Source organism: Eumetopias jubatus, unplaced genomic scaffold (assembly GCF_037043125.1).
Source record: "Eumetopias jubatus isolate StellerSeaLion01/CBP00866 unplaced genomic scaffold, mEumJub1_p1.0 scaffold_9, whole genome shotgun sequence".
NCBI classification, from domain to species: Eukaryota; Metazoa; Chordata; class Mammalia; order Carnivora; family Otariidae; genus Eumetopias; species Eumetopias jubatus.
Window position 1 is genome coordinate 52,789,792 of NW_028274815.1, and position 27,962 is coordinate 52,817,753.

At 43.8% G+C, this 27,962-nt stretch overlaps 2 protein-coding genes across 8 annotated transcripts in view; one reads left to right on the forward strand and one right to left on the reverse strand.

Annotated features, from left to right (window-relative positions):
• Positions 1-929: 929 nt before the first annotated feature.
• PCBP1 (poly(rC) binding protein 1) lies at positions 930-2,570 on the reverse strand. The gene has a single exon (XM_028116183.2). The coding sequence runs from the start codon at positions 2,386-2,388 to the stop codon at positions 1,318-1,320; it is 1,071 nt and encodes a 356-aa protein (XP_027971984.1). The 5' UTR covers positions 2,389-2,570; the 3' UTR covers positions 930-1,317.
• Positions 2,571-3,170: 600 nt separating this feature from the next.
• Positions 3,171-27,962, forward strand: part of ASPRV1 (aspartic peptidase retroviral like 1) — a 107,192-nt gene continuing 82,400 nt past the window's right edge. For all 7 annotated transcript variants that reach the window (XM_088026475.1, XM_088026477.1, XM_088026476.1 and 4 more), the window contains exons 1-5: positions 3,171-4,602; positions 6,779-6,926; positions 15,358-15,539; positions 16,972-17,089; positions 17,885-18,025. The gene's annotated coding sequence lies outside the window, so the exon portion shown is untranslated. The remainder of the gene's footprint in view (positions 4,603-6,778; positions 6,927-15,357; positions 15,540-16,971; positions 17,090-17,884; positions 18,026-27,962) is intronic.

The following is a 27,962-nucleotide window of genomic DNA, read 5'->3' on the forward strand; positions in this document are numbered from 1 at the left end:
TCCTAATCCATTGGTGAAGATAATCAGTGGCACTTAGTAAGAACCTTTTGGGGTTTTATTAAAAATGCAGTCTTCCGATTAGATTTGGGGGTGGGTACCAAGTATCTGCATTTTTAACACCACATTCTTAGGCTACAGTCAATGGATCTAGCTACATTCCTGCCTGTGAGGGCTGCCCCATTTAGGCAGGATTATTTCCTGGTATAATGACTTCTCTAACATTGCACACAGCTGAAGAATTAGAAGCCGGGCCTCTTTTGTTTCTGGATTCACCACTTGGCAGGTGTAATAACATCCTCTGACAGGCTGCTTGCCACAGGTGCATGCTTGCCACGTGTACCCCACTGGTACCATCCCCCATCCAGTCCTGGGGCCCAAGACCCCTCCATCCCTATCACCACCCCTGCCCTCTTCCGACTCCTCAAACACACCCTTGACCCTTTCCCTTCCCCCCACCTCAGCCCCTCCCTTCAGCCCCAGCCCAGCCCTTTCCCCTCCCCCACCTCTTCTTTGGGTCCCCCCCCAAGCTCCTCCCACCTTAGAACATTTTTTGTTGTTCCTGGCTAAGTTTCCCCTGTGAGATTGGGTTGAGGGGTGGGGCTGGCTGGACGGGAGGATACACTGCCATTCATTGGAGTTCCTATGGAATGGGCTACTTTTTCCATCTCAGAAAACCCTTGTTTTCTACCAGAGAAATGGGCAGAGGCCTCTCTGGGACTTGGAGGGATGTCACTCTCCGGGAAAGCCCCTCCGTCTGCAAATATCCCAAAGCAGGCCCAGCCTGCTGTGTTCCTTTGTTGGGGCAGAAAGGGAATGGAATCTTACCAATAGGTGAAAAGAGCTAGAGAGAACACCGAGGATGGGCCCACCCTTTTCCCTACAAAAGCCTAACGCTAAAAGGGAAGGGAAAAAAAACCACCAACAAAGAGTTTAAGATAGTAGTTCCCAGCTTTTTCAAATATGAAGCATTTTTTAACCAATCCATTTTTTAATTTTTAAATTCTTGACATTACAGAACTAAACTGAAATTTATTAACATTCCACTCTTACATTTCTTATCGACAAACAGAAATAAAATTCATGAGCCAAAAACCCAAAACAAAACTAAAAACAGGGAAAAGCTTATAAAACTAAATATGGATCCCAGCATTAACAGCTGAACAGAGAATGTGATTTTTAAATTCTTAGCGGATGATAAAGTTGTGTAGAAACTGAACACTTACAAATTATTTAAAACCTGGAATCACTGACCAGAAATTACACAGTTGGATCATGGGAAAACAGCAGAAAGGGGTTATAAGTGAAACCTACACTGTTCTAGCTGCACCCCATGCCCTTCTCGGAGGAAAGCCTGGCATTGATTAGATATTGGGCCAGACTAATACTGGCAGCAGAACCAGTGATAGTAACCTGCCTACCAGAGGAGCCTTCCACTGGATTGGCAATTTTGATCTGGGCCCCGGACATCTGGCGGATCTCATTAATGTTGGCGCCTTGGCGCCCGATTATGCAGCCAATTAAGTTATTTGGAATGGTGAGTTCATGGGTGGTTTGAGTAGATGCATCCAAACTTGCCCAATAGCCTTTCACCTCTGGAGAGCTGGAGTCAATTCCGGCGAATCCGGTCCCGCCGTGCATCATGGCAAAGTGAGACTGTTGTCTTGCCACTTGGTTCAGCTTGGCCAGATCGAGCGGAGAAATGGTGTGTTGTCCTTGAATCGAGTAGGCATCTAGAGGTGGTCCCTCCAGGTCATGAGTGGCATGGGGGTAGCCCGCAGCGTCGCTGCACCGATCTTGGCCGCCCGCGCAGATGACTGGAGAGCTGGCCGGCATGGGCTGGTACGGAATGGTCATGACTCTCCCTTGCGGAGACTGGGAGAGCGTCTCCAGCATGACCAGGCAGATCTGCTTGACACACTCGGTGACAGACTGCGGCACGCCAGCAATGGTGATGGCCCGCTCGGTGGAGTTGGGCAGCATATCCCCCGCCACCTGGACTTGGGCCCCCGTACTCTCGCGGATCTCTTTGATCTTACACCCGCCTTTCCCAATCAGGGAGCCGCACTGGGTGGCCGGCACCACCAGCCTCAGGGTGACCGGGGGCCTGCTGGCCGCCGTGCTGTTGGTCATGGAGCTGTTGATATCTTCTTCCAGCTTGTCGATGATCATAGCGAAGGCCTTAAAGATGGCATTGGTAGGGCCGGTCAGAGTGATGATTCTCTCCGGACAATTCCCCTCCGAGATGTTGATCCGCGCGCCACTCTCCTCGCGGATCCTCTTAACCGACTCCCCTTTCTTCCCAATGATGCTTCCTACTTCCTTTCCGTGCATAAGCAGCCGAATGGTGAGAGTCACATTTAGTCCACTTTCAGTCACACCGGCATCCATGGCGAGCGGCGGGCGGCGTTCGGGGGAGTTGGGCTCGTTACGTGGTCAAGTCTTTGGTGGCTGGCGGGGGGAGGGGAGGTGTAGGCCCAAAACTGCCGGCGCGAGGCGAGCGAGGGCCGCGGGAGCGAGCGGGCGCGGGCGGGAGGCCGCGGCGTCGTCGCAGGGGCGGGCGGCGGCGGCGGAGGGGGCGAGCGGGGCCGGGAGCGGCGGGCGGGCGGGTGGGCGAGGGCGCGGCGGTGGCGACTCCGGCGGCAGCCTCGGCGGTCTGGGCGGGGCGGGAAGCCCGCTTTCAACCCCGCGTACCCTCTGACCCCGGAAGTGCTTGCCGCGCAGGACCCCTTGAAAAAAAATGAGGACCCGTCTTTTTTAGGTCACAAGATTGCGCCAACCTCCACATGGTAGTTTTTAAAAACTCTTTTAACAGCCTAGCATTGAAAATAAAGCCCCAATAGGCAGACTCTGTGAGTCCGGCAAGGTTTTAAAACCAACATGCATTTTATTAACTCTAGCGGCACTGGCAAATGTTTGGAAATGTTAGTGTTGTGAATGGTGGATGACACATTATTTTCCCGCCTAACAAAAGGGGTTTGGAAGCGGAGCGACACGGACAGCCCCGAAAGTAACTGCAGGCGGCAGCTGGGACGCCGCGGGTTTAAAACGTGCGCGTGAGGCGGCTAAAGCGCGTGCGCAAGGGTGTGGGGAGACGGGAGGGGCAGCCGCGGTCTTCCGGGGGGGAGGGGCGGCGAGGCGAGGCTTGTGGGGTGGGTGCGCGCGCGCGAGAGCGCGCGAGCAGGCACGTGGGGCCCCTTTCGTCCCCGGTGCCCGGGCGCCCCGCGCCAGCCCCCACCCCTGTCCCGGTACCCCAGCGGCGGCTTGTGTGGAGAAAGACCGAAACCCACCCCTACCGCCCCCCAAGTTGCGGCTCTGCTGATGATTTCTGGGAAGTGCTGGAAACATGGCCGTAGAAAAAGAATGGCGTCCATTTACATAATGCTTTGTTTGCATTTTGCAAGTTTTTTTCGGTTGAACCTGCAGAAACCCCTCCTAGTGTCGTTTTAGTCGTGGCAGTCTTGTCAGACATTTAAGACAATGGTGTGCCGAGTAGTGCTGTGTGTGTGGGGGGGGGTTCTTCCGATTTTCCGTACACCGTTTAAGCTCCCGCTTCTGCCTTTTCCCCCGTTTCCCCGCTTGGTGCAGACGCCGCGCCCCGCTCTCTCCGGGGGCGGCCCCTCTCGGGCCCCGCCATCTTGGAAGGCCTTTTTAGCCGGTTCGCCACAGCACGTTTCTCTCACTAAAGAAAGGTCGCTTGCGTGGCTTGTGTACGTTTATTTCTATCCCTTTCTCTTTACTTCGGCTAAGCCAGACAGTAAAGGCACACAGACAGATGTGTGCGCAACGTGCTTCAGGATCCCTCAGGGAAAGCGGCTAACGTGGCGGTCCCTCCGCCCCCCTTTCTTCCCCACGGGGTGGCCGCCATGTTTCCAGAACACAAAATGGCGACACGTGGCCTGGATTCTTCGCCAACGAGAAACTGGGGTAGACCCGAAAGCTCCAGAATGCTCCCAGCCCCCATCCCGTGCTTCTTGGCTGGAGCCTTACCCTCGCAGCGATTGCTCTGGCCACCCTGGTCCAAACCTCGGCTGCTGAATTTTAATGCATTTCCCCCCATTAATTTAAAATGGAAACGTTTATAACTGTAAAATGTAGGCATAATACTGAGTTGTTAGTTTTAAATTTAATGAGTAATGGGGGGGCAGTACCAGTGGATAATTTGGGCCCCCAGTACCGAAGCATCTAGGAATAGTTGCTTTAAGAAATGAAATGGGAAATTACTGATTTGCTAGACTTTTAGCACAGGAGAGACCAAGAACTGGTCTTATAAAAAAACTTAAAAAAAGTTTCTATGAAGCAATTCAGATACCAGTGACCTTTTTTGGAGGCCAGCTGGCTGGTGAACCTCAGTTTACCCACAACTGGTGTTAACTTTTAGTGTAGAGGAACAGAGACAGATGTTATTGTGCATTTACCAGTGCCAGATGCTGTGCTAGCATTTTACTGCATACTATCTTGAATTTTTACAATGATCTGAGGTAGGTGTTACCTCTCTCTCTTTTTTTTAACAGACGAATTCACTTAGGCCCAGAGAGATGAAGTGACTAATTCAAGGTCACACAGTGTGGAGGATGGAATCCAGACCTTCTGATTTCCTTATTGGTGAGCACATTTTCAAATTTTTCTGTAAATCATTGTTTTAGAATTCAAGTGCTATTCGAATGTTTAGGTGAGCTTGTCATTTAAAGAACCCCTCAGGTAAACTTTTGGTGCATAGTCACCCCCAGTTTGTATCTGTTTGGGGATTCCCAGATTTTCCTCGCGTGAGCTATACCTGCAAGAGACTCAAATGCTATTTTTTTAAATGAGGTTTGGGTGACAATAGGGAGGGGGAAATGATTCAGCCCTACCCAAAGGCTGAAGTATCTGTCAATCCAGCCTTGTCTGCAGCACATTTAGACCTACCTGGCTCTGTGGGAGCAAGCAGTTTCTCTGTGTGACTCACTTGCTTCCTTCAGCTGCCGGTGGGCATGACTTCAGTCTTCCTCACCCCAATGTCCCAACCAAGTAAAAATAAATAATTTTGCTTTGGCGCCAAGCCTCCGTTTCTCTGGAAATATTGACAGAGCATGACAGTGTTAGGTAAATCGTAGTCTGTGAACTCTTCAGTTTAATGTAACAAATAACTTGTAGGCCAAACAAGGAATATGTGCCTGAATAGGGCTCTACATGTGTGGGTGTTAGAGATGGAGAGAAGGGCTTTTTGCTTCTTTTCACTTACATTAATGTTCTGTATCATAGTTTCTGAAGTGCTTTTGCATTACCTTATATAATTCTACAAATAAGTTCAGCAGGTGGGTACATAAAAGCAACAATGACAGTAATACTAAGTGCTTACTGTGCCAGGCACTGTGTGAAGCTTTATTCTGTATGATAATTCAGTGGCTCTCATATTTTTTTATTTTGCATATTTAATCTCTACACCTAACGGGCTCAAACTCACAACCCCAAGATCAAGATTGCATACTCCACTAACTGACCCAGGCAGGTGCCCCAACCGTTTTAAAAGCAAACCACCATAAGAGATAAATTTTACAAAATAACTCATATATGCACACGTATATAAAACAAAGTCTTTGCAAAACAACACTTATTCTTACTATATGCAGTGTACTCTGGTAATTTCTATTCTTTTACGTGAAATAAAAAGGCGCATCAAAATTAAAATGATGAGAAACCCATTATTAGGTTGTGACCAGAATGATTTTTTTTTTTTTTAAGATTTTATTTATTTGACAGAGAGAGACACAGCGAAAGAGGGAACACAAGCAGGGAGAGTGGGAGAGGGTGAAGCAGGCTTCCCGCGGAGTGGAGAGCCCGATGCGGGGCTCAATCCCAGGACCCTGGGATCATGACCTGAGCTGAAGGCAGACGCTTAACGACTGAGCCACCCAGGCGCCCCAGTGACCAGAATGATTAATGTACACATTTAATCTTCACAAAACCTCCTGAGATGGGGGTGATGTTAATTTCCATTTTGCAGAGATAGAGAGAGGTGAAGGATTTTGTCTAAGGCACAGTTAAATAGTAAAATAGGGATTTGAATCTAGGCAATCTGAATCCAGAGTCTGTATATTTACCACTATGCAAGATGTGGTCTCCGCAGAGGGCCTTGTTTTATAGAGGAGACAATTGTTTAGGGAATTAAAATTAGTAAATGTTGAAAACTGAGGAGACAAAAAGAGAAATTACATAATTAGGAATTATATCCTGATTCAAACTACTCTGGTCCTTTAAATCTGCCACATACTTATTTTCCCTAAAGACAGTTGTATACATTGGGTCTTCCCAAGACTGCCTATTTTAAACCTTTTTTGCCTGAAATTTCCCCCCCGCCCCCCAATAAAGACTTCCCCTTCCCCAGCTCTCAGGCTCTCTGTGTCCCCCAGAGTCCTACAAGCCCTCTCTGCCCCCATAGGCCACATTTAGCTGTTGGTTAAATTGTAATGTGTCTTGGTGTTGATAATGTGTTGTACAGGCTACAGGTGCTGTGGGTGACCCGGAAGTCTGGTAGAAGGCACTGGACTTGGGAATCTGTGGCTCTGGCCCGCAGCTCCAGCTCTCCCACTGTCTAGCTTGAGAAGTTTACAACCCAATTCAACACTGGGCTTTGGTTTTCCCATCTGTAAAACAAGAGGTTAAATGATGTCTTCTCATTCTATCTAAATTCTGTCTAGGGAGAGATGATATTTGATCATCTTGGTTCTTTATCTCTGAGGGGGGGGGATTATGTAAACATTTTACTTACTTATGGTAAATTCTCCACTCCCTTCCCCAGACCTGCAGTATCTTGTGGATATATGAGTGAATTCCACACCACCCATTTTACAGATGAAGCCACTGAGATATGGAACAATTGACTAAACAGTCACTGCCCCACCCCTGGAGCCTCCTGCATGACTCTTCTCCCATTTGAATGACTGCAGGTTAGTTAACGAGTTTAATAAGGTTGTGAAGGTGAGTCAGGCCTAGACTTTGGAATTGAACCACAGGATTTATATTCCATTCAAAGGAAGGATTTTTGCTCCCTTTTACTTCACATTGGCATGTTATGTGAAATATTTTGAAGTGATTTCACATTGCTTAATCATCACAGACAACTTTGCCAGGAAAGTAGTATTATGCCTATTTTATAGAAGAGCCATCTATGGATCAGAAGAGTGAAGTGACTTGCCCAAGGTGACACAGCTTGTCAGACCTGAGCTGGGTCTCTCTCTTTTTTTTTTTGAGCTGGGTCTCTTGACTATTAGTTGTGTCTTGTTCTCTTCTTGGCTTCTGAGGCTTTGATGCGTGGAATAATTTTATCTTTAACTCAAACAGCTTTCAATCCAGTCTTTATTCTTCTGTCCCAGAGCAACCAGTCCACTTATGTTAGGTTCCTGATACTTTTGGTTTAAGAAAACCTCTTTCTTCTTTTTTTTTGTAATGTTTACATTTATGGGTTTGGGAAGTGGTGGGAATTATTCCTTTGGAGACTCTGGAGGCAGGGACCACATTTTTCCCCCTAACCTACCTGGTCTGGCAAGAATACTATAGCTTTTTAAATTTGCCCTACCAACATGCAGCATTTTTTCAAAAAAAAAAAACACCATGATTTCTTTTTCTCTTACCCCTTCAGAATTAGCTTCTCATTTTTCTTTTATTTGAAATTATAGTAAATTGAGAGGACCTTGACTCTATCACTTTCTGGGATACTACAGAGTATAGCCTAAGAAATATATATATGTATATATTTTTAATGATAGTTACCTCTTTATTTAAAAGATTTTATTTGAGAGCGAGAAAGTGGGAGAACACAGAGGGAGAGTGAGAGGGAGAAGTGGACTCCCCATGGAGCAAAGAGCCCGATGTGGGGCTCGATCCCAGGACCCTGAGATCATGACCTGAGCCGAAGGCAGATTGATTGATCCTTTTCCTACCTCCCTCCCTCCCTCCCTCCTTTCCTTCCTTTTCTTAAAATCTTATTTATTTATTTTTCAGAGAGAGAGAGAGGGCACAAGCAGGGAGAGTGGGAGAGGGAGAAGCAGGGTCCGATGCAGGGCTCCATCCCAGGACCCTGGGATCATGACCTGAGCCGAAGGCAGACACTTAACCGACTGAGCCATCCAGGAGCCCTACTACTTTTTTTTTTTTTTAAGATTTATTTATTTATTTGAGAGAGAGAAAGTGCACCCATGCACAAGAGAGAGGTGGGGGGGCAGGGGGAGAGGGAGAGAGAGTCTTAAGCAGACTCCACACTGAGTGCAGAGAGCAACTCGGGGCTCGATCTCATGACCCTGAGATCATGACCTGAGCCAAAATCAAGAGTCAGTTGCTTAGATGCTACCCTGGTGCCCCTGGCCTAAGAAATATTTCTTACCCATTTTGTGGATAGTAACAAGACTAGTAATATTAATCTTATATACTGATGATCTTGTGCTGCTGTTATGGGGTTATTACTGGGTTTCCTCAGAAACATAAGAAATATATTTGTGTGCTTTACAGAAGTGCCCAGGAGATACAGCAACATTCCTGTCCTAAGTTCTTCTAGTTGGTGAAAGTAATGCCCATGGATTCCCAGGGCTACTCTGACTGAAATAAAGCATGGAGAAGGGAGTGCAGAGAAAAGTTAAAGGGAAAATGAGAATAGAGTATAAATGCAAAGTACAGAAAATAAGGAAGGAAAAAAGGTAAGAAAGGAAAGAGAAAAGACGAGGGCGGAGGGCAGAGGCGAACACAGGATCAGTGGAAGAGATGTGAAGAAAACAATTCCAAGGTCCATTTGCCACTTGTGTGGTGTGGGAAGCATGGGCTGCGGTCTTGAACCAAGAAAGAGAAGCTGATGTGAGAACTTCTGAGCACCACATCTCTTTTTTATCCTCTCTTTGCAATGTCAGGTTGGGAAAATTTCTTTGTTTTTGCTATCAGCTGGGGATGTAATTAAGATGCCAGTAATTTTAATATGAGCCTCAGTTCAATTGGTTCATCAAGGAAAATGTGCTACAAAGATCACATGAAGTATTCCAGGTCAAATTTTAGCTTATTCATTCAGTCAGCAAATACTTTTTCCTTTTCTTAATTTTTTTTTTTTTAATTAACTCAACTCCCAGTGTGGGGCTTGAACTCAGGACTCTGAGATCAAGTCTCATGCTCTACCGACCTAGCCAGCCAGGCACCCCAGTCAGCAAATACTTACAGATTGCTTGATATGTCCCAAACACTAAGGATATAAACACAAATGAGATCCTGTCCTTGCCTTCAAGATGTTTATGATCTGGAGTGGGGTACTGACAAGTAAACAGATTTGCAGTACAGTACGTTAATGTATTAGGATCTGAGTAAGCAGAGGATGCTATGGGCTTAGAAGAGGGTCCCTGATTCAGCCTTGGAGGGGGTCCAGAAAAGGTACCTAGAGAAGCTGGCATTCAGGCTGAGTCCCAAGTTGGCAAATTGCAAGGTGAAGGGCAGGAAAGGATAACTCTGAGAAGGGAAACAAAGGCCTAAAGGCTGAGAGTGCACAGTCCATTCAGAAGTTGAAGGCATTTCAGAAAGGATGTTTGCATTATCCAGTTTTTGGTGATTTTTGTTCTGCTTCAGAAGTGTACATTATGAAGACTTGATTATGCTTACTAGAGTACAGAAAGTTCATCTTACTTTGTAGCAGTGATTCTCTTTTAAGATGACATCAGAAATTGTACTTCTGGTCTAGAGATTCTAAGGAGAAAATGTACATAAAGCAGTTTTTGAATTAGCAAATGATTGTTAACCCTCTGTGAGTAAAGGAAAGAAGGTATAGGGCATAGCATATGCCTTTCTTATCCAAGTTTTGGATTTGATTGTGTTCTGCTTTGTTTTCAAGGGGTGTGTGTGTGTGGAAATTTAGGGTCTTTGTTTAGCTGGTTAGGATGTTTGAGTTAGGGAGGAGGGAAAGGAGTTCAAGAATAATTGCTACTTTATGGCAGAACAAAAGAAATACATTTAAATAGCTCATTTCTCTGATCCCACCTACTGAGCACAAGCAAGATTTAGTTGGGAACTTTGTTTCGGAGACACAATTAATTCAACCAGACAAAGCATTTGTTCAGCATTATTTGCTGTGTGAAATCTTTTGTGTCCGGATTAAGCACATTGATTTTTGTTTTTTGTTTTTTGAGACATGGTTATAGTTGCATTAAATAAAAACCTTATGTGTATTCATTAGACAATACTGGGATTTTACCTGGATTAAAAGAAAAAAAGTACTATGTGGAGTAGGGAAGACGGTGCTTAGAAAGTAGCACACAGATTCAGTGGTCATTTCTTAGTCATCTTGAGCCCTCTGTAGCACCTGACACTCCCTCCTTGCACATTAGTTTTATTTGGCTTCCTTGGTTTTCCCCCTGCCTCACTGGCCGGTCCTTCTCAGCCTCATCCCCCTTTTTTGGCTTCTCATATCCGGCCCCCTTTTGAATCCTCCTTATCTTCTTCGTCTCTAATGATGGAGTACTCAGATCAGTCCATGCATCCCTTCTCTGTTTACACTCATTCCCTAGATGCTCTCTTTCAAGACTTTAAATACCATTTGTACCTACCCTGACAGTTCTCAAGTGTATATCATCAGCTTGGATGTCTTCGCCTGAACTCAAGACTCTCATATCTAACAGTCTCCAGGATATCATCTCCACTTGGTTATTTAATAGCTTCTTGAGCTTAACATATTCAGCAAATACTTCTCTCAAATGTGTACCTCTGGGGGCTCCTGGTTGGCTCAGGCGTTTGAGCATCTGGCTCTTGGTTTCAGCTCAGGTCATGATCCCATGGGTTGTGAGATTTAGCCCCGCGTCAGGCTCCATGCTCAGTGGGGAGTCTGCTTGAGGATTCTCTCCCGCTCTCCCTCCCTCCACTCCTGCTCTCTCTCTCAAATAAATAAATAAATAAATAAATCTTCAAATGTGTACCTCTGCCAGTTCCTCCCCATTTGTTTCAGTTGTATTGAATCTATGGAGGACTCTCCTTTGATTCTGTTCTTTTTCTTTTTTTAAGATTTTATTTATTTATTTGACAGAGAATGAGAGAGCACAAGCTGGGGGAACAGCAGAGGGAGAGGGAGAAGCAGGCTCCCCGCTGAGCAGGGAGCCTGGTGCAGGGCTCAATCCCAGGACCCTGGGATCATGAGCTGAGCCAAAGGCAAACGTTTACCCAACTGAAACACCCAGGCACCCTGACTCTGTTCTTTTTCTTACTTTCCTCATCCAGTCTGCTAGCAAATCCTATAAGCTCTACCTTAAAAAAAATCCAGGATTTTGAAGACTTCTTACCCCTACTACTTTTGGAATAGACTTCTAAAATGGTCTTCCCTCGGTCTAATTTGAACAGTGACCAGAGTAATCCTGTTAAGTGTATATCAAATTATGCCACTCCTCTGCTGAAAACTGTCCTCTGGGTCCCACCCATGTTAAAAATTAAAGTCCTTACAGTGGTCTAGGAGGCCACATAGGATCTTCAGCAGCACCCTCTCCAGGCTGCTCTGACCTCATCTTCTACCACCTTCCCCTTGTGGTCTGGACACACTGGTCTCCTTGCAGTTGCTCCAAAATGCCAAGCCTTGGACTTCTATAGTTGTATTCTTTGTCTCAAACACTTCTTTCAGTTACCAGTATGGCCTCCTCCCTTACCTCCTTCAGGTTTCTGCTCTGTCATCTAGTTTGTGAAGCATCCCTTGACCATCCTATTTAAAGTAAAAGCCATCTCCTGCCCTCTGCCTTCACTCTTCTCTTTCCCTACTTTGTTTTTTTCCACAGAACTTATTACTCTTTGATGTCCTGTTCATTCATTATTCATATATTTATTGAGGGATGCCTACTATGGCCAGGCACTGTTCTAGAGACTCTCTTTACTATAGTTTGTTTATTATTGGTCACCTGCCACTGGAATGTAAATTTCATGATAGCTAGGACTTTGTTTTGCTTGTTGCTGTATCACCACCTCCTAGAATAGTGCTTAGCACATGGGAGTTGGATGAATACGTTTTTCAAATTTTAAACAAAAATGTATTGAATGTATAGGGATTGTGTACCAGATAATGAAGGAAACATCTGTATGGGTAACATACTGTTTCTGCCTTCAAGTGACTCAGTCTAAAAAATGTTTATTTTGATCTGAATAGTGCTGTGGTCTCTAACAGGATAAAGTGTTACATCATTTTGGAATTGGGGAGGTAAGGACCGGTTTGCAAAGGTATGGATCTCTTCAGAGAGGAAGTCCTACTTTGTCAGGCTTATTGATAATTTGTACTGTTTCTGGGAGGGCAGGATTGCTGATAGCTGACTGCCTTACTGGCTTTTTGAGTTACAGTTTCTGTTTGGTCTTGTCTTATTAGAGCAGGAGTTTCTTTAAAATCCTGTTACCAGTCTTGGTTCATTTAGATATCTTCTAGGAACCCTCTATCATAGCCCCTTCTTCTCAGCATAAGTGAAGGAGTTTACTATCTTTACCTTCCTCCGTATCTGAAAATTCTTTTCCAGAAACCCTGGTCACCCACGTACTAGCTATTTGGTCTTGAACCTCTCAGAACCTTAGTTTCTGCACTTGTCAAATGGAGATAATGATGAATGACACTTACCTTACTTCTTGTGAGGATTAAATGACTAAATACTGATTTTGAGAATGGGGGAGTGGAAAGGGGAAAGAGATAGAGGACAATTTCTTTTCTTTTTGGGGGGGCAGAGGGAGAAAGAGAGAGAATATCAAGCAGACTCCACACCCAGCATGGAGCCTGACATGGGGCTTGATCTCACAACCCTGAGATCATGACCTGAGCCAAAATCCAAGAGTTGGACACTTAACCGACTGAGCCACCCAGGTGCCCCAAGGACAATTTCTTTTTTCTTTAGTGAATAGTGTATATTTTTATTTTGAAAAACAAATTTTTTAGGGCGCCTGGGTGGCTCAGTTGGTTAAGCGACTGCCTTCGGCTCAGGTCATGATCCTGGAGTCCCGGGATCGAGTCCCGCATCGGGCTCCCTGCTTGGCAGGGAGTCTGCTTCTCCCTCTGACCCTCTTCCCTCTTGTGCTCTCTGTCTCTCATTCTCTCCTTCTCAAATAAATAAATAAAATCTTTAAAAAAAAAGAAAAAATTTTTTAAAAGATTTTATTTATGTATTTACTTATTTATTTTTAAAATTTTATCTGTTTATTTATCAGAGACAGAGAGCACAAGCAGGGGGAGCCACAGGCAGAGGGAGAAGTAGGTTCCCTGCTGAGCAAGGAGCCCGATGCGGAACTCGATCCCAGGACCCTGGGATCGTGACCTGAGCCGAAGGCAGATGTCCAACCGACTGAACCACCTAGGCATCCCAGAGATTTATTTATTTCAGAGAGAGAGAGCGGGATTGAGAGCATGCACGGGGGAGTAGGGAAGGACAGAGAGAGAATCTCAAGCAGACTCCCTACTGAGCGTGGGGCCCAATCAAGCATGGGGCTCAATCCCACAACCCTGAGATCAGGACCTGAGCCTAAATCAAGAATTGGACGCTCAACCAACTGAGCCACCCAGGCACCTCTTGAAAAATATTTTTAACATGCATATGTTTCTTTTCTAGTGAGATTGGTGAAGATTTTATTTTTACAAACAAAGATGTTAATATATTGTGTTTTATAGAGTGGGAGGGTTTGGTTTTGTCTTTTGGTGCAAAACGGTGATTTTATTTTATTTTATTTTTTATTTAAAAATTTTTAAATTTTTTATTGTTATGTTAATCACCATACATTACATCATTAGTTTTTGATGTAGTGTTCCATGATTCATTGTTTGTGCATAACACCCAAAACGGTGATTTTATTTATTTTTTTTAATATAAATTGTTTTAAAGATTTTATTTATTTGAGAGAGAGAGCACATGAGAGGGGGTTGGGTCAGAGGAAGAAGCAGACTCCCCGCTGAGCAGGGAGCCCGATGTGGGACTCGATCCCGGGACTCCAGGATCATGACCTGAGCCGAAGGCAGTTGCTTAACCAACTGAGCCACCCAGGCGCCCATAAAACGGTGATTTTATTAAAGCATGGGGGTGGGACCCATGGGCAGAAAGAGCTGCTTGAGGGTAGGAGGTTTGTTTGTTTGTTTGTTTCTTTTAAAGATTTTACTTACTTATTTGTCAGCACAAGCAGGGAGCTCGGCAGGCAGAGGGAGAAGCAGGCTCCCCGCTGAGCAAGGAGCACAGTGCTGGACTCGATCCCAGGAGCCTGGGATCATGACCTGAGCCTAAGGCAGTCGCTTAACCGACTGAGCTACCCAAGCGTTCTAGAGTAGGAGGTTTTTAGAAAATACTTCCTTGTCTTTCCACCCAGATACTTCTGTATTATGAGGGCAGTGAAATACTAGAACCCCTCCCCGGGCTGCCCAGTGAGCTGGTATGTAGATATAGGCAAACAACCATTTCCTTTAAGTGAAGTTGGAACTCAGGAAGTAGTATTTGAAGAGGCACAAAGGGATTGATGATAATAATAGCAACAATAATAGTAATGGCTAACTGATGAACCAGGTACTTTATGTAGATTGTCTTCTTTTAATAGCATAGCAACCACATGAAGGCTGGTGCTATGAGAAATAGAGCAGTGCAGACTTCCTGCTCTGACTTCTCAGCTTTGTCAGTAATTAGCTGTATGGCCTTGAATTAGAAAACTGCCTCCTTTTCCTTATCTATAAAATGAGCATAATAATAGTACCTGCCTCATAAGGTTGTGATGATTAAATGATGTAAGCCATGTAAAGCACTTAAGATAGCGCTTGGCACATAGAAAGTGCTCACTATGGGGTGCCTGGGTGACTTAGTCGGTTAAGTAGCTGCTTCAGCTCAGGTCATGATCCCAGGGTCCTGGGATCGAGCCCCACATCGGGCTCCTTGCTGAGTGGGGAGCCTGCTTCTCCCCTGCCTGTCATTACCCCTGCTTGTGCTTGCTCTTTCCTTCTCTCTCTCTCTCTCTCTCTCTCTCTGTGCCAAATAAATCTTTATTTTTATTTTTTTTTAAAGATTTTATTTATTTGACACAGACATAGAGAGGGAACACAAGCAGGGGGAGTGGGAGAGGGAGAAGCAGGCTTCCTGTTGAGCAGGGAGCGCAATGCTGAGCTCAATCCAAGGACCCAAGGATCATGACCTGAGCCGAAGGCAGACGTCTAACAACTGAGCCACCCAGGCACCCCTAAATAAAATCTTAAAAAAAGAAAGTGCCCACTAAATGTCACTGTTACAATAATTAAAGCAGTTGGAGAAGCAGAGGCTTAGAAAGAGGTAAAGTATGCCTAAGTGACATAGCAAATAAATGACTGAACAGTAATTTGATCCTGGGCAAACTGCAGCGTTCTTGTTTCTTTCTTTCTTTCTTTCTTTTTTCTCCCAGATAGGCTCCACACCCAACATGGGACTTGAACTCACTACCCTGAGTTCAAGAGTTGCATGCTCTACCAACTGAGCCAGCCAGGCACTCCATCCAGCACTCTTGTGTCTTACCATTATACTGTACCATCATCATGGACTGAGGGAAGAGATTGGGCATGAACTGTATTTTGTCCAACATGAGAGGTGAGCAGAGATCTGAAGGTCACACTGGGTTTAGACCTACATAAGCTTTATTTGTGATCTTAAGCATCTTATCACCATAGCGTGTACTGGTTATTCTCTGAAGTGATTTTTCCCTAGATCCAAGGAAATGAAAGTGATGGGTCATTTTTGGTCTTCTGCTGAGGGGTTGAGTGTTCCCTGGCTGGGGCCAGGAAATGGAGCTGAATAAACACCTGTATCTTACTGCTTTTGGACCTAAGTAAGAGCTTGTCCTGTGTCTTGTTACTATGATTATGTTTCCTAATACAACTGGTAATGATGAGAAGCAGAGCAGTGTATACATTGAGCACTTTATGTGCCATGCATTTGACATGGGTTATCTCATCTATTTCTTAACGTAACCCTAGAAGGTAGTCACTCTTATCCCTATTTTATAGAATACAAAGAGATTAGGAAACATGCTTAAACTCACAGTCAGTGCTGGGATTTGAATATGCAATCTGGCTTTAGAGTCTACATTCTTAACCTCCACACTCTACTGTTTCTGTTCTTTTCTTACCTGTCTAAAGCACATAGTATGGGGCAGATGGCTTAGTAGGGTCGGTCCTGTTTTTCCCGTCGGAAAAATGGGAAGCTTTTGACTACTGGGCTAGAAATAAGGAGGCCTGTGATCTTGTCTTAACCTTGTCACCAACATCCAGGACTTCACTTTTCTCAGCTTTATTGTCCTCATTCATTAAACAAAAGGGTCACTCTAGATGGTCTCTGAGATCCCTTTTAACTCAGATGTTCTGATTGACTTTTTGAAGTGAGGAGAATAATATTTGCTCAGCTCCTTGATTTTGGAGTGGTGGTATTTGTGAGATTTTAGGGACCCTCTTTGTGCAAGGGAGGATGCCAGATTTCAGGACAGAGAATACTGCCTTCCTGAAGAAGGTAGGGCTGGGCTCTTTTTTGAGGCTGGTTGCCTAGGGAACGTAGCCGCTGGCCAGCAACACTCAGGAATGCTTTGGTTGAGAGTTGGGTACAGATAACTAAAACAAGCAGCACATTTAGGTTTCACTTTCCACCCTCCCCTGCCCCCCCCCCCCAGCTACCTTTCCTTTAAAGCTCCCAGTTTTATACACTTTCTGTATGTTAGTACTTTGTTAAGAAGTTTGCTGTTTAATCTTCATAGTAATCTTATAAGTGTACTATTTTAAATTCACAGATAATGAAAGTGAGGCAAATAGAGTTAAATAATTTGTCTATAGTTACTCAAGTGGAAAGTGGTATCCAACCCACTGTATTGTACTGCCTGGTTGGAACTTAAAAAAAAAAAGAGGGAGGACTCTATTTATTAATGATGTTTGTTTTGTTTTTGTTTTATTTAGAATGATAGACTCTTGGAGTTGGAAAGGGCCTTTGCAGTAATAGTCAATCTCCTTGTCTCCTGTCTGCCATCCATTTACAGGAATGCTTTCCATTATCCCCCTGACAGATGATCACCCAAGGTCTTTTTGAATGTTTCCATTGCTGGGGAGCTCATCACTTCTTGAGGAATCCCATTATATGTTGAGTAGCTCTCTTTGGTAAGATATTATTTCTTGTTTTGAATTGAAATCTAATTGAGATGACTTCTCATCAGTTTTAGGCCTGTTCCCTGGAACCATACAGGATAAATATAATCCATCTTTCACATGCCAGTCTTGTGAATGTTTGAATACACTCTTCCTATTTATAAGGCATTTTGCAGTTTTCTCATAGCATCTAAACTTGATTTCAGTTTGAATTGGTCTGCACAAAAGCAGTCTCTTGTTTTTTTACTGCTTTACAAGTACAGCCTTGCAACAACAAATCTATACTTCACTTCTTATGGTTAGGCACAAAGTATGGGCCCTTCCCACATCTTTGGAGAATGAATGGATAGTGACCTGAGTCTCAACAATTGTATATGAGTCTGGAGGGTTTGCAGTCTCCTACTCTTCTTATCTCTAGGACATTAGACTGTCAGAGCTTCACACTGTCAGAGCTCACAAAATGGCTGGAAGTTTATCCGGGCATTTGACAAAACTGCATTTACTTCATCAGGCCACTAGGTGATGAACAACTCACAAACCTAGACTTCAAGGATGGTTGTGTATAGGACAGTTTCTGTTTATACTTGGAAAGGCCGTCAGAAGTCATCTGGTACAGCCTCATTAAAAGGTCTTTTTTGGGGGAGGGAAAACATGTCTTGGGTACACTTTGGTCTTTCCCAGCTTTGCTCCAGTTTTAAATATTAATTTGAATAGGATGCTTCTTTCTCTGAGTAATTTTTTTCTTTTTTTTTAATTTTTATTTATTTATTTATTTTAAAGATCTTATTTATTTATTTATTTTGACAGAGAGAGACACAGCAAGAGTGGGAACACAAGCAGGGAGAGTAGGAGCAAGGAGCCTGATGCGGGGCTGGATCCCAGGACCCTGGGATCATGACCTGAGCCGAAGGCAGACACTTAACAACTGAGCTACCCATGTGCCCCTTGGTATGTGTCTTTTTAAAATAACTCTGCTTGCCACTTGTTGAACTGTTTAGACTTAAAAATTTGTATTTTCTTAGTTCAAGGAAATTTTATTGCCTTCCTTCTATCTGTTTCCAACCTCCTTACTTTACAGATGAAGAAACCAAGTCCAGAAAGGTTAAGTGACTTGTTCAAGGTCACTCATCTAGTTAATAGTGAACCTCAAACAAATAACTTGATTTCTTTGATGAACTAGACTTTCATTGTATTGACTGTTGCTCTGTTGAGAGAGCCATCATGAAAAACATGGAAATTTTTTAGTGAGACAGGGATTTTGCTGAGGGTTCGTGAGGAGATGAAGAAGGAGGAAGAGATGATAAAGTTCATTATGATTAAAATGTGACCCATTTGGGGTGCCTAGGTGGCTCAGTCATTTGGGTGTCTGACTCTTGGTTTTTGCTTGGGTCGTGAGCTCAGGGTCATGGGATTGAGCCCTGTGTTACGGAGTCTTCTTGGGATTCTCTCCCTGTCCTTCTCCCTCCCCATCTGCCTCTTCCTCCCCCTAGGATAAATACATAAGTAAAATCTTTAAAAAAATGTGGCCAATTTGAAGGACTATAAAATTCACAAGGTATCTCAGTTACTAGAGTTACCCCAGAGCTCTAAAACTTAATAAAGCCAGGAAATTGAGTGAACACTTGGAGAATTAGATATCTAATTGTCAGGAGTTGGATAAGCATGGTCATGCCCTGTTGTAAATATTGGAAAACATGTAAGTATCTGAAAGCTTGGAGACAGACATCATAAACTGTCTTATCAGTGGTCTGGTTTCTGTTTCGAGTTACAGCCTGGGACCCTTTTCTACTGGGAACCACCTGTTCCTGCCTTTGTTGATCTTTGGATTTCCCCAGCCCTCAGTCCCTTTCAGTTTTGAAATGAAACCTACCCCAGAGGGTGAGGTCAGGTACTGAGAGGACTTTGACAGCTCACACCGGGTTGTTTTTTCCTAGAGTCTGGTATGTGACTGTGTGAAGTGTAAGGCTCAGCAGGCTGTGATATAGACTGATTGATGGTGAATCAGCTGTTGGGTAAGGCCCAGGTAGTGCTATTTCTTTGCGTAACCAGGAAAACATGTAGACCAAATATGTTGTCTTTCATCCTTAGACAGTTGAAACTTAAGAGTACAGTCATCAGAGATCTGCCATGATCTTGCTGCTTTTGGTTTACTGAAGAAGGAAAGGCATCGTTTCAGTGGCTTTTCTCCTCGTTTTTAGAGCCTCCTTTCTTTTCAGGAAGGCTTCTTTCTGCTGCTCCAGCTTCTAAACGTTTATATTGTGCCTCCTGGAATTACTGCTTTGATGTGAAGTGACTCCTCCAGATACCCCTAGACACACATACCCCCATGTCCTGGCCCCAACCCCGTCACAGAATTTGGCTTCCCTCTTCCCTTTGTTGTGAAACTGGTTTCCATGATACTCTAGCACTTTGCTTGGAATCTTTATAAGCAGTACTGGCTCTTTCTTTAACTCACCCCATACCACTTCCCCCTAATTTTGCCTGACTGTCCCCCAGCCACTACCCTCAGTACTGCAAAGCTGCTTGTAGACCTTCAAATACCTTTTCTCCATTGAGATTTTTACTGGCCAGCAAGGCCACCTGATCCCTGTCCTTGAGGTTGGCATCTATACTCATTCTCCCATGGTGGTGGGCGTGGTTGTTTTTTTAAGATTTTATTTTTTTAAGTAATCTTTGCATCAATATGGGGCTCAAACTCACAACCCCAAGATCAAGAGATGCATGCTCTACTAACTGAGCCAGCCAGGTGCCCCATGTTTGTTTAAGACTTTGGTGTCTGGCTCAACATCGCTCGGCATCAGGGAAATCCAAATCAAAACCTCAATGAGATGCCACCTCACACCAGTCAGAATGGCTAAAATTAACAAGTCAGGAAACGACAGATACTGGCGGGGATGCGGAGAAAGGGGACCCTCCTACACTGTTGGTGGGAATGCAAGCTGGTGCAGCCACTCTGGAAAACAGTATGGAGGTTCCTCAAACAGTTGAAAATAGAGCTACCATACGATCCAGCAATTGCACTACTGGGTATTTACCCCAAAGATACAAATGTAGGGATCCGAAGGGGTACGTGCACCCCAATGTTTATAGCAGCAATGTCCACAATACCCAAACTCTGGAAAGAGCCAGGATGTCCATCGACAGATGAATGGATAAAGAAGAGGTGGTATATATACACAATGGAATATTATGCAGCCATCAAAAGGAATGAGATCTTGCCATTTGCAACGACGTGGATGGAACTGGAGGGTGTTATGCTGAGTGAAATAAGTCAATCAGAGAAAGACATGTATCATATGACCTCACTGATACGAGGAATTCTTAATCTCAGGAAACAAAGTGAGGGTTGCTGGAGTGGTGGGGGGGTGAGAGGGATGGGGTGGCTGGGTGATAGACAGTGGGGAGGGTATGTGCCATGGTGAGCGCTGTGAATTGTGCAAGACTGTTGAATCACAGATCTGTACCTCTGAAACAAATAATGCAATATATGTTAAGAAAAAAAAAAGAAGAAGATAGCAGGAGGGGAAGAATGAAGGGGAGTAAATCAGAGGGGGAGATGAACCATTAGAGACGATGGACTCTGAAAAACAGAGGGTTCTAGAGGGGGGGTGAAGTGGGGGGATGGGTTAGCCTGGTGATGGGTATTAAAGAGGGCACGTTCTGCGTGGAGCACTGGGAGTTATGCACAAACAATGAATCATGGAACACTACATCACAAACTAATGATGTAATGTATGGTGATTAACATAACAATAAAAAATTGGAAAAGAAAAGAAAAAAAAGACTTTGGTGTCTGACCTCTCCTCCTGGGACTCTGGCCCAGGCTCGGGGACTGGTGGTCAGGCTTGGCCTGGGTCTAGTGATTCAGGATAGACCGTGGAATTAGGGAGCTTTGTGTTAATATCTTAGATGTGGGGAGAATGGGAAGCCTTAAAATCTGAACACCAAGGCCATTGGGAGTGGAAGGGACAGAGAAAATTTAGCATCTGAAACAGTGGATATCATTTGTAGGCTCCCTCTTCTCCCATTTGTAGGCTCCCATTTAAAAAAAAAGGTTTTTTTAGAACAGTTTGAGGTTCACAGCTAAATTGAAGGAAAGATACAAAGATTCCCGTTATTACTATACTTAAGTAAGTGCCCAAGGTGGGGCTCAAACTCACGACCCTGAGGTCAAGAATCACATGCTCTACCAACTGAGCCAGTCAGGCGCCCTGAGATTCCCATTATTTTTTGAAAAATTGATCTATAGCTTTATAGGGAATGTAGTAATATAATTAAAAAAAATTAAAATCTGTAGATATTTTGAATTCTCCTGCTCTCCCCACACCCATTTCAGTTATTTTTGTATTCCTTAGAGGTGGTAACCTGTTAGTGTTTGGAATTTGTACATACCAGACTTTTTCTCTGTGTTTACATACATATGCATGAACCCAGAAAAGTGTTAATTTTGTGTCTTATTTATACAAATGGGGTCACATTTTATGGATCATTTTGGTATTTCTTTGATTCAGTAAGGTGCCTTGACAATATTTTATATTGGTACATAAAGATATTTCTCATTGATATTTGCTACTGTATAATATTTTCTAGTATAGATATGCTGTATTTAGCTATTTTCCTATTGAGAGACATTAAGGTATTTCCATTTTTTTGTTGTTATAAAGGATTCTTGTTGTGTTTTAAGTGTCAGCATTCTCTTCCTAGGCCTTTTCTTTTCTCATACTCTTTCTAGGTGATCTCAACCCTCTGACAGCTCCACTTAACCATCTACATATGGATGATGCCCAAGTCTTTCTCCAGACCAGTGTCCAGCTTGCTCATGTGGACAGCATCACGGGGATGTTTTGCATACTTGCCATCATGCAGCCTCCTGCTTTTCCCACTTGCTCCTCATCCACTGTCCTGTCACATGGTAAATAGCATGCAGTAATTAGGCCCAAAGGCTAGTAGTTATTGTCAGACTTCCCTTTCCTTCCACAGTCAACAACCAGCTTGTCACTGGGACTTTTCCTCCCTAGTGTTTCTTGGATCCGGTTGCTTTCTTTCCTTCTTCATTGCCACTACCTTGTACTTTAGTTTTATGACTTATAAAATAGAATACTTGTGAGTATTAAGTAAATGAATAACATGTAAAATGTTTAGAAAAATAGATCAGCACCCAGTAAGTGCTATGTGAATGTTGGTTGTTGTCATCATCATTGTTGTTGTTGTTTGGTTCTTCTCATCTTAGTGTACATAGTACATTTTCATCGCTACCTCCAGTCTTGATTTTATCCTTCCCCACCTTCATTCCACTCTGCACATTGCAGTCAGAGTGATCTTTATAATATATACAAATGATCATGGTCTAACTTTCCTGCTTAAAAAACTTCAGTGATCTTGCCATTGGACTTTTACATGAATTGTCACCCCCACCTAGAAGGCTTTTTCCCTTGATCTTTTAATTACTGTTTTTTGGGGGTTTGTTGTTGTTTTGTTTTGAGATATGTTTTTATTTATTTGTATTTTTTATTTTTATTTTTTCTAAAGGTGTTATTTATTTGACGGAGAGAGAACACAAGCAGGGGGAGCAGCAGCGGGAGAGGGAGAAGCAGGATCCCCACTGAGCAGTGAGCTCGTTGCAGCTCGATCCCAGGACCCTGGGATCATGACTTGCGCCAGAGGCAGACACTTAACCGACTGAGCCATCCAGATGCCCTGAGATCTCTGTTTTTTAAATGTCATGTCCTCAGAGAGGCCCTCCCCTGACCACCTAATTAATCCAAAGTAGCCACCCATATCCTTTCTATCACATAACCTATTTTAATTCTTTCCATAGCACTTATTAATACGTGATATTTTTCTAGTTTATCCATATATTTGTTTATATAGTCTCCTTCAATTATTTTTTATTTATTTATTTAAGTAGGCTGCACGCCCAGCCTTAGATCAAGAGTCGCATGCTTTACTGACTGAACCAGCCAGGCACCCCTGGTCTCCTCCAGTTAGAATTAAACTCTCTGAGAACAGGGATGTTGTCTGTTTTATTCACTGTTATATTTCTAGTATGTATAATAATGTCTGGTACATTGTAGGCACTCAATGAATACTTGTGAAGTGAATTTTAAAACAGTTTCATATGTCTTATGAGGCCCTTTTTGGTCTCTCCAGCATCTTCTGCTTCAGGACACCCTCTGCTTTGGCCTCTCCACCCCCCAGCTCATCCCATCTCTTCAGATGTGTTTTCTTGCTGCAAGACATTTGCATATGCTGTTCCCTCTACTTAGAACACTTTTCCTCAAGTGCCCAGCCACTGCCTGGGTATCTCCTATTTATCAAGTTTCAGCTTAGGTGTAACTTCACTTGACTGCCCTTCTTAGTCTTACAGCTCTACATGCATTACCTTTAATTATACATACTATAATTATTTGTCTCCCTCACTAGATGGTAAGTTTTGTTGGGCAAAGGCCTATGTCTTGCTCACCATGTATTCTTAGTCGTAACCGCTGTGGGCTGGAGGCATCTCTTGAGGTGGGGTGCTGGGCTCAGTTGGACTACCCAGAGTACCAATTGAGCACTAAGAAGGTATGCCTTTGAATGCCGGGTAAGGTCTAGGTATTTGGCCCTGGCTCATTGTCATTCTCCTTATTCCATCTTTGGTGATTCCAGTGTTTGCCTGGATGAACTATCTAAGATGCTTGAGAGGAATCATCTAATACACTTGTCTCTCTCTCAGACATATTCATAAAAATTAGTGTAGCTGGCAGAGGACTTGCCCATGAATGGGGCATGAGTGCTGAGGATAAAAGTTGGAGATCTGGGTAGGCAGATTATTTACTCTGAGTGGCTGATGGCAGAATAACTGAGAGTGGAGTGGAATTCTAAGCAAGGAAGGAAGCAGAAGGCCTTAGGGATAAGGTGAGGCAAAGATGAAACAGGAAGCTGAATCATTAAGTCAGAAACCTAGAGAATCAGGATGATGGGTGGAGTGTACAAAAGGACAGGGCAAGCAGTTCACGATTAGGGCCATAAATAATCTTGGGGATTACTTAAATCATCTTTTGGCATTCTTACCTCTTAGGTGTGGAACCAGCATTTGGATTAGAAGAAGGATCAGGTAGTAGACATAGAAAGGTTTGAGCTAGATTGCATATTACTTTGTATTTTATGTGTTAATTACCTGAAAGTCAAATCCTCAGAAATCCTATTGTACCTTTTCTCCCACACTTCAGTGTCTGCTCCCTCTTAAATATACTAGGTTTAACTAGCTAATTTTTGAAAAAGTTTCCTGTATAGAAGCCTGTAGCAATCCTGGTGTTCCTCTAAAGTAGGCTGAGGATACTCCCTTCAGGTAGGGTGAGCACTCCTTCAGGCTGTACCCCCCACCAGATCATGCATAGGAGCTGGCCTTAGCAGCCTCAGGAATTCAGGACTCCGCCTAGCCTGAATCTGTGGATTTCTCTCTGAATTTTGGGGAGGAACATAGGAGTGTAAACTATAGGGTGGTATTCTATCAGTGAGACATAGTAGGAGTAGTAGAAGATTGGCTGGGTGTGCATAGACCTAGGATCTGAAGGTGTATAGGCAGTGGGCTTCAAAGTTTCTGACCTGGAATGGTCCTTGAATTTATGGCAGTATTAGGTTGCTTTAATGTGTCAAGTAGAGAATCTTGGTGAGTGGTGCCTATTATTAGCCCTTAGAGGTGTTCTGTATATTTTTCCGTGTGGCCTGGAGGTCTTCTATAGACTGACTGAGGGGCACCTGGGTGGCTCAGTCGGTTAGGCATCTGACTCTTGATCTCAGAGTCATGAGTTTGAGCCCCGCACTGGACTCCACACTGGGTGTGGATGCTATTAAAAAAAAAATAGACTGGTAGCTGGCATCTTGGTGGGTGCTTGGTGAGGGGGAATCATGGGGATAGGAAGAGTACTTACTGAAGAGAGGTATATTCTCTTTTGAAGGTTGGGTAGAGTGACTGTGTACACATCCTGGGGAGTCTAAGCCCAGTCACCTTGCCTCTGTGGGCTCTGCATTCTCCTCTTAGGGCTCTGCTGGGAAAACCAGCCTAAGAGAGCCAGAGATCATAGCCACAATTAGTGATTCCCTCAAGAATGCTCCCCCCTTTTTTTTTAAAGATTTTATTTATTTATTCGATAGAGACACAGTGAGAGAAGGAACATTAAGTAGGGGGAGTGGGAGAGGGAGAAGCAGGCTTCCCACGGAGCAGGGAGCCCGATGCGGGGCTTGATCCCAGGACCCTGGGATCATGACCTGAGCCGAAGGCAGACGCTTAACGACTGAGCCACCCAGGTGCCCCTGCTCCCTATCTTTGACTCCTCTTGTTCTCTAAGCCTCATGCTCTGATGTCCTGCCTTCTATTTTTTGCTTTGGTACCTTCAAATTTCATAATCCGTTTTGACTCCTCTTTCTAGATTACTCCATGTCCAGCTTGATTCTTGGTTTTACATAGTCCCCTAATTTTGACATTGCCAGCCAACTACATGGAGGGCCTTCTCCATTAATCCTGTTTGTATAACTGTGATTTTGAAGCTTTAATGCATCAGAAATACCCATGGGGGCAAAAGAGGAGCGTGCTGGATACTTATTTAAAATGCAGATTCCTGGGGCACCTGGGTGGCTCAGTCATTAAGCATCTGCCTTCGGCTCAGATCATGGTCCCAGGGTCCTGGAATCGAGCCCCGCATTGGGCTCCCTGCTCAGCGGGAAGCCTGCTTCTCCCTCTCCCACTCCCCCTGCTTGTGTTCCATCTCTCGCTGTGTCTCTCTCTGTCAAATAAAAAAAATAAAATGCAGATTCCTGGGGGTGCCTGGCTGGCTAAGTCAGAAGAGCATGTGACTCTTGATCTTGGGGTTATGAGTTTGAGCCCCACGTTGGGTGTAGACCTTACTTAAAAAAAGAAAAAAATAAAGTAAAACGCGTATTTCCGACCTCTACTCCCTAGCTTTTCTGATTCAGTAGGTACAAGGTGGTGATCAGGAATCTGCATTTTGATTGGCCTCCCAGATGACTTTGACTACAGTCATCATCTGCAGACCATATTTGGAGACACTGACAGATGATTCTGCTGACCTCCCATCCCTAAAGGGGAAGAAAAGGGTTTTGAACCCTTTATTTGGATTTAAAGGTCCTAGGAAACTTAGTCTGTCATCCAGTGGGAATAATGGATAACTGTCTCTATGTACCAGCATCTCATCTCGTTGCCACAGTAGATGCAGAGCCAGATGAGGTGTAGAAGGCCTTAATGATTAACCCATGGCAGGTTAGCACCTCTGGGATTTACAGGAAGCTTTAACTTTGGACTCAGGAAACAGGCTAGATCATGGACCCTGAAGGCTGCCGGTTGCACTGCAGATTTTCTCTAGGGTGCCTCTCTTCCTGTGCACATTGACCCTGTCTTAGTGTAGGCGGTCTTTATTTGGTTCCCAAGCTGTCTTCACTCTCTGTTGTGCCCATCCTATACACAGCTGCCATTGTCCTCCTATAAGACAACCCAACCTTGTCTCTCCTTTTCAAGTCCTCTGTTGCATTCCTGTTAACCTGTATGATGAAGTCCAAATATCGTAGGTTGGAATACACAGTCTTACACAATTTGGCCCAAATTGTGGTCTATAGGATTGAGGAAAATCTGGTCCCTGTCTTTTTCTCAGGTCATCCCAAGCCCTTCTCTCATCTCCTGTGGCACCCTTACCTGCTCGTAGTTCCTTGATCTCTTCTTCTATTCTCTGGTTTCAGAGCCTTTGTAGTGCTCTAGCCTCTGCCTAAAACACTCTTTACCCTGCTCTTCACCTCATTAACTGTCCCTTACTTTTAAGTATCAGTTAAACATTATTTCCTCTTAGTCTTTTCTGGCCACTCTATACAGAGCAACTCCATGTTACTTTTTATCTTCATACCTCATTTGTTTCCATTAGACCACTTACTGCTTTTTACTAGTTTGTCTTTCTCTCCTATTAGATTATAAGTTCCATGAAGGTAGGGAAGTTCCTGCTCATGGTTATATATTCAGTGCCTAGAGGCACTCAGGGAGTATTTGTTGACTATAAATTACTCTTCACCTTCTTGTTAGTAGCTGTGTGGGTGCTTTGTGGCCCTGCACAGCTCTCACCCTTTGCATGTGGTGTTGCCTCTGCTGGAAGCACCCTTTCTCTCATCAGCTGGTCAGATTTTTTTGTCTTTTTCCACTTCTCTAAGCAAGTCTTTGACTTCCCCAAGCAGTGCTAGTTCAGTAGAGGCAGCTTTTGGTTCTCTCGAATGGACTTCTTGCCTTCTAGTGATTTCATCTATGTAAGAGATAGACGGTATTGCCCTTGGTTTATGGATGATAAGCCAGAAGCTCTAAAAGGTGGATTAACTTGTAAATGGCAGAACTGAGATTCCAACCCCAATGTGTCTGTAGAGCCCTCACTCATTCTACCTTGCTGTGATCTAAAAGAAACCAAATAGCAGACCCAGAGACACTGAAATGAAAGAGATGTTTTTTTGTTTGGGTAATGAAAGTATGTGTGTTTGTGTGTGTGTGTGTGTGTATGGTTTATTTATTTGTCTTATACTTCTTGAGAGTTAAACACAGTAAAAGGTATACTATTAAGCCGTTTATAAGGATGATAGAATAAAGGGTAGCCAGAATATTCAGAGGACAGTATGTATTTCATGTGTTTTCTTGATCATCTTTGGTGACTATGACACAGTCAACATATATCCTGGTAGAAATAAGATGAAACACTATTAAATTCAAACCAAAGCAAGTATCAATGATCATTAGTAGTTGCTTGGAGGATATATAAAGAGTTAAATCTGAACGTTTTTGTTGAGGGAAAAAATATGCAAAATTGGTATGCATAGTCTTTAACACATTTTGCTTAAAAATACATCTTACTATATATTA